Raw genomic sequence first — 7,187 nt, 5'->3', positions numbered from 1 at the left:
CCCTAATCTTACACAATAATCAGGCATAGCGACACCAATCCTGCTCCAGTTTCCCTCTCTTTCCCTCGGAACAACATTAATCCATCTGTGTCAACCAGCTAATCCACTTAGCAAAACGCACCGCTAATACACACAAGTCCAACTGCAGAGATGTTTCGGCCAATTAAACACCTGTGATTTGTGTATTTTCTCAAACAAAGAACACAGTGGTCGGTAGCAAAACACAAAAGAAGCATAGGATTGCAAAAGAACATTTTTACGAAAGAAAAGTTAGCATAAAAACAGGGACACAGAATGCTAAAGCTAGCTTAGCATCATGTTCAGATAAAACCATGTTTTTAGAGGGTTGTGGGGGGTGGAGGTTGGCCTTCACGACAACATTAGGTCAATGTTAATGGAAAAAAAAGTGAAGCAGTTTATAAATTGTTTTCTCTGCACATTTCAACAAAAATAATATTTACGGGTTGTTTACAGAAAGTGTCAGAATTTTATTCTATGGCCAAAATGATCCTGGTTTGCGGAGCTTCATGAAAGAGAAATCTGGGATTTTATGTCTAAAATCAGATACAGCACAGTGCGGTAAGGTGAATCCACGTACAGTTAATCCCAAACGTGAAACCATTGTTGTTCACACTGTCTGTGTGTGTGAGAACTGGTAAATCTGACCAGGACTGGGACAAAAGGAGTGGAAACAACAAGTGGGGGGTTTCATGTCCTGTCCCACTGCCCTAGTTTTTTTTTTTTTTTTTTTTGCTGCAGTGGGAATTAGACAAAAGCATTTTTAATCCCATTCCACAGTCGTTCTCCAACATCACCTTAATTTTCACCTCTTCAGAAATTCACCGGTCAGGTTTTTTTTTTATAACCGGTCTCTTTTTTTTTCTTTAAAAGGTTTGATTATTCCAATTTTGACCCTTTCAATTGTTTGTTTTTTCTCAAATTTTTTTCCTTTTTCTTTTTTATTCTTTATCCAAAAAGGCAATTACTTGCAGGTTATGTAAACAAAGTAAAAAAGAAAATGCAATAGTGGGAGTTCTTAGTTTTAAAGCCCTAATGAATGGGGGGAGGTGGACTAAAAAAGTGATATAGAAAATGTCAAGCGCAGATAATAATCAAATCAAATTTTACTTGATTGATTCTGATTTTTGACCTATTGAAAGAAGCATCTCTACTGGAATCTGTGGTCTGCAAATCAAATATGGCAGAGACTTTATGCTTTGATGCATTAATGATAATAATCTTGTAATTCCATCATTTTCTGATGGATTCAAAACTCCTACATCATCCACCGCAGCACCCACGACCCCTCATCTCTTCTATGTCACATAATCTGTCAAATAACAAGATCAAGAAAACATCACAAACACACTGCTCAGTTCCCAACGCACCCAAAGCCAGTCTCTTCCTATGAACACCTGTCTCAGGTGATGCAGGTACTAATGTAACAAAAACACGTCTCGCTGTTTGCAGACGGAAGAGAGTCGGCTCCACAAAACGGGGGCCAGAGGAACATAGTGACCGATCTGCTTTACACCCATTTAATCAAATTCTCCCAGAAGGAGTGAAGCAAAGAGAAGAAGAAGAAAAAAAAAGACAGGAGGGCGAGAGGGGCGGGATGTAATTACTTCCATGTTAAAATAACACCCAGCCTGCCGATGATCGCTGTGAGTCGACAGTTATAGATGCCCTTACGTAATTTAGCCGGCGACTTTTAGAGACGCAGGAGATTCTGTTCTATAAAGAGCGTAGGGGGGCAGGGCTTTTCCATGTGGCCATTAAGTCTCTCAGGGCTGCTTTAACAAGAGCTACTCGCTAATTCAATAAAAGTCGAGCTCTGAAGTGCAGGATTTACTGTTTTGTTTTGGGTTTTTTTGTAGGGGAAGGGAGTTCCTTATTGTAAAAGTATGCAGCACCCTGCAAAAGTATTCATGCCCCTGGGGCGCGTTGTGTGGCAGTACGTCTACAGACTTCAGCGCATTTTACTGGGAAACTGTTTGGCGGACAAACGCATAAATGAAACGCCCTGCTCAACTTCCCAATACACCGTCAGCCAAAGCCAGTCTCTTCCGATAAACAACTTGTCTCGGGTGATGCAGGTGTCAATGTAACAAAAACAATAATGTAACAATTGTGCATTCTTGGAAGACAAGAACGCACAATTTTCAATTTGTTTACAGTGAAAGTCTTTTTTTTCCTCCCACAATTTTTAGCTTTAATGCCCATTTATTTTGATCAAATGAGGGGAGCGACATTTTGGGGAGGGCCTTGAGCTACATTTGGATTCTTAATAAAAATCTTCAGAAGTCACCTCATTAGTGGAGAGCTTCAAACCTGTGTGTAATCGAAGAACAATCTGCAACAGGAAAATCATTTTTGAGGGTCGACTTTAAAAATGAAAATGTTACGTTCAGGTGTACGCGCGAACCCATCCCCACCGTGAGACATGACAGTTTGAGCTGTTGTGGCCAAAACAATGCGTAAACTCTACCTTGATCCCAATGAAATTCACTAAAGTTTGCTGTTGTGATGGTACAAGATATGAAAAAAGTACCGCTGCAGCGGACCGAAACCCGTCCACTGATGTGTTTCTCTTTGATGATGATTTATCCGAACTCTTCTGACAGAAGGGAAAGAGCAGTTTGGACCAAGCAACACATCTAAGGCTTTCCGATTTAGCCCTAGCAACCCGGGCTGCGTGTTTATACTTGTGTTTGGTCAGAGAGGTGGAAGAGGACGTAGAGGAAGAGGTCAGGAAAACCACAGCGCCCAAAGTGAGGAGAACAAAGTGTCACAAGGATCCAGGCCACGGCCACAGGAATTCTGGGACAAGTGACCTATACTTTACATGCAGCCGAGCCAGTCGAGCGCAGAATTCTCCCATCACAGCATAATAACACAGGGAGAAAAGTTCAGGAAGTTTAGGTACAGTGAGAGGAAAAGGCCACTTTATAAGACTGAGAAATAACCCAATAAGCGAAACAAATCACTTAAAAAAAAGTGTCATTTTTCAGATTTTCCCATGTTATCTCCAGAGTAAATCCTTAAAAAGCACCAAAGTTCGGATCCCGACTAAGCGACGGGGAAAAGAGCAGCGATTCCATCCCATCCCTATAATCTAAGCACAATATCCAGTTGCCATAGCACACAGTCTTCCTCCGTGATGGGAATAAAATTGCAAACACAAACACAGACTGCACCATCTGTCCTTGCATAAGTTGTAATCATAAGCTTTTCTGTGCTGTGGGCTATTTTTCATTTGTTTTGTGGCTTTTAAGGATCGGGCAGCACAAGATCCACTGGTTTTGGAAAAAGCCATTCTGCTGTCGAGTGCTGGCTCGCCGACGGGGTCATGCGGCAGAACTTCAAACTCCCCGAGTCTCCCGTTGATTTTCAATTTAAACTTTACTGTCTGCTTATGTGAAAATAAGTAAGTGGGCGTATAATAAGGTCTGCATCACTTTTGACGGCTCGCCTGGGTGAGTTCTGGGCATCGGCCGGTTACCGATACCAAGGTACTAAAGAGTTACGATGTTAAAACCAATGAAATTCTCCATCATGCAATCGTACGGTACAATGAGCTTTCAATGAGATGCCAGAGAATGCACCACCAGAGTTCCCCACTTGTTGGTCAGCATTAGCAGCTAGCTTAGAGATGGCTGCTACAGCTTATGCACAAGAGACAAGATTGACCAATTGGGATTACATTGTACTATTGAAAGTATTTACTTGAAGGCTTTCTTCAAGGTTTAGCAGTGTGTTTTATGTGACTTTTTTGTTAGATTGTTATATCTGCGAGGTTAGACACTAATCAATCAGCAATTTTTTAAAAAAAAAAGCTTGAATTGCCGATTGGTTGATGCCTTTTTTTTTTTTTTTTTTTTTGCTGCTGCTGAAATGTTGCTAAATACAGAAAGAACAACAGTGGGGTGACTACTGCCAAATGTGAACATGAAGGCATGACCCATTGGGTGGGTCTATCAGCCAATCCTCTCTCAGAGTACAGTGACTAATTTTTAGACCTTAAGGAGGTAGAAAAGATCGGCTTCACGTTTGACCACTCACAGAAGTCCCAAAATTAACCCTTTCATGTATGGTCACTACAGTGGACAGCTATCTAAAAGTAATTTTCTTGTGCTTCTTGTGGATTTTTGTGTAATAAATGCACACAGACCATTTAAGTGGACACTAATGCATCATAAAATACGGTATCAACTTCTGGCCATAAGCTGCAAATGCAAGAAATAATTTTTGTTAAATCCAATATGGCCGACAGACAAAAAAGCATGGAACTGACCCGGTCCCCACTTCTACTGTAGACGACTCTTGCAGGTAAAAATATATATTGTGACATCAGATAACCCCTGAAGAACAATATTACTGATGTATTTCTCAAATAACAACTTTGTATTTGAAGAAAATTACAACTGATCACCTAAAACAAATAAAATAAAATAAACTTTTTTTTACTAAATGCTTTTTCCTACCTTGTTTTATGCCTTAAGAAAATAAAATAAAAAAATTGGAAAAAAAAAATCCTGACACAAAGGAACATAATTCATGCATGAAAGGGTAAAGGAAATCAGATCCGATTTATGGGCTGGTCCATTTATTGACACACCCCTAATCTCTACTCTAATTTTCCTACAAGGTATTCTACAGGGTTAAGCTCAAGGAACACCAGTTGTGACCGGCTATTCATGCACATGAAGATCGACTATTTACGTGGGAGTAAAAAATCAATTGCAGGAAATTGCTAGCGGTCTGCGAGGCGACGTTACCTTCAATGTGTTCTAACTGCTGTGTACATCATCTGCAAACTTGACTTGGTGTTGGGAAATATATCGAACAATTGTCATTCCAATACACTCTCTGCAGTATCATAATCACAAAGAGCAGCCAAAATGTAATATTGGGTAGGTTGTTATGTTTTATTTTACATACTGTGCAGGATAATTCGATTTTCCAGTGATATTTGTGGCTATATCCCACACATATCCAAAAACGTCTTCTAATATCATGCAACCCAAATCAGAGATCGGCAGGTCAAGTGTTTTCTAAAAAGGGATATTTTTCCTCTTGTTCATCAAGAGCTAAGAACTTCCACTGTTTTTATTTCTAAAAATACTTTAACTCAGAGCATACACTTTAATAAACTTTTTTTTTTAGCTTAATTACATATGAGTATAAAGTTTAGGAACACATGCTTTGATAAAGAAATAGAAACCAACTTTGCAGCAGAATCTCTGAGTTCTGATGTTATTTTAAAACATCAGTCAGAACAGAAACGGCCAGTCAGACCTCAAAGAAAATCAGAAATCGGCTCATCTCTAATAATAACTCTTAAGAAATGTTTGTGTTCAGACCAATATCAAGTGGAAACCATGTTATTTTTACTCGATTCTGTCATCCCTCGAGAATGTCATACCAGCCACTGCCTGGCGTGATCATGTGTTCCAGTCGGCCTTGTCAGTGAGGAATGCACCGTTTTGTTTCAACTTCATCTTTTTTCCCCCCATCAAAACGGCCCTAAAGCTGCATCTTTCCTGCTCCGACACGCTCCTCCGACTGATTGGGGTTGCTGGGCGCCTGAGCAGTGGGACCGTCACTTGGGGCCAGAGAGGAGTGGGACAGCTCGGGGTATATCTAGTCGCCCTGTTGCGTTTGCAGCCACCTGTTAGAGTGACGAGCAGAGCACAGATATGCAGCAATCGGGTTATTAGTGACCCCGGCTCTTTTTATAACCTTCCTGCGACCGCCCCTGGATATTTAATCTCTTATAAGTGAAGGCAGTGTTTCGAAGCTGCTGAAGGCTTTGTGGCAACCTTGTTTCATTCCACAGATTGGAGTCACTTGTGTTCTGAAAATAGCCTCTGAATGCTGGTTGCTGGAGTTTATTTGCAGGAGCCTTGGAGGGGAGAAAAACAGAAGTCCAAAAATTCCATGTGGTTCTGCTCTAATTTTCCCCAAACACATCCAAACGTTAAAAACATAAACACGCTCATATTCTACCACAGATTTCTGTCAGATCAACTCACCAACTTTCCATGGTTTGCTTTGTTTTTTGTTTGTTTGTTTGTTTGTTTCCATAAGGGAAGGTGATTCCAGCCCTGTTTACCAAAGGGATTATCCTACCTTGTGTGGAGCTTTGAGGAGCCGGTGGACGCCCGCTAGCTGGTTGATGAGGGGGATGTCCTCCCTGAAGGTGTACACCGGGGGTCTGGTCGGCTCTGGAAAGTTAGTGCTGTTGAACGGATCGGTGTCATCTAAAAACTGAACCCTGCAGACGAACGTGGCCATGCTGCATCCATGCAAGTGGCTTCTTCTGAGGGGACGGACGGGGCAGGGTAGAGGGTAGGAGGGCAGTCGAGGGGGTTTTGGGGAGGGGGGCGGTGGGAGAAGCCGGAGCGCTCCTCAGCCGGTTAGCGACAACAAATCCCCGTCGCCAAGAGCGCCCGGAGCGAAGTGCCGGAGAGATGCAATCGGGACAACTACGTCGCCCTTTCCCCGTCTGCGGCGAGGCTCGCTCGGTCCTGAGCTGTCGGGAGTTATTCTCGGAGAGGCAGGTGGCCGGTGATGAAGAGGAGGGAGCAAAGCGGAGAGTGAAGGATCAGCGCAGCCTGGCTGGGACAGCCGGTCTGCTGTATGTCTGAGCCTAAATCCACCCCACCCCTCTCTGAGTGAGCTGTGTCTATTTTCCCCTCTGCCCTCCTCTTCCTCCTCCTCCCTCACTCTCTCCTGCTTTCCAGTGGCTTCCTCCATGAAAATCATCTGAGCACTAATCCGATCTCAAATAACAACAGTAAAACATTTTAAACAGAATAATAATTGTAAAAAAATAAAAATAAACAATAATAATAATAATAATGAGGGGTTTCGGGATAACATTTAGGGTTCGAAATTTGGTAATCTATACTGATTTATTTTGGCTGTAATTTATTCATTTATTTATGTTATTAACACCAGAACTTTGTTTTGAACGTTATTCCTGTGAAAAATTGATCTCTGGCGACATCTTGTGGCCACACCTTGCAGCTGCAGTCTCTTTAGTCACTGTGGCATTACAGCAAACTCCGTTGAACTTTATTGGTATTTTCTATACTTGGACCAACAAAAAGTTGTACAAACTGTGTTTTTTTGCTTGGTAGATTTTTTTATTTTTTTATTTTTTTGCTGCGAACTAATGGATA

At 41.7% G+C, this 7,187-nt stretch overlaps 1 protein-coding gene across 4 annotated transcripts in view; it reads right to left on the bottom strand.

Annotated features, from left to right (window-relative positions):
- The window catches only part of fhod3a (formin homology 2 domain containing 3a), a 70,658-nt gene extending 63,983 nt beyond the window's left edge, over positions 1-6,675 (bottom strand). For 2 of the 4 annotated variants that reach the window (XM_016675173.1, XM_016675172.1), the window contains exon 1: positions 6,133-6,675. In XM_016675173.1, the coding sequence (XP_016530659.1) occupies positions 6,133-6,297 (165 nt within the window). In that variant the 5' untranslated portion in view covers positions 6,298-6,675. The remainder of the gene's footprint in view (positions 1-6,132) is intronic. The other 2 variants (XM_016675174.1, XM_007559787.2) reach the window with 2 other exon arrangements.
- Positions 6,676-7,187: the final 512 nt, after the last annotated feature.

Source organism: Poecilia formosa, unplaced genomic scaffold, assembly GCF_000485575.1.
Source record: "Poecilia formosa unplaced genomic scaffold, Poecilia_formosa-5.1.2 Scaffold107, whole genome shotgun sequence".
Taxonomy (NCBI): domain Eukaryota; kingdom Metazoa; phylum Chordata; class Actinopteri; order Cyprinodontiformes; family Poeciliidae; genus Poecilia; species Poecilia formosa.
This window is presented reverse-complemented; position numbering and strand designations above follow the sequence as displayed.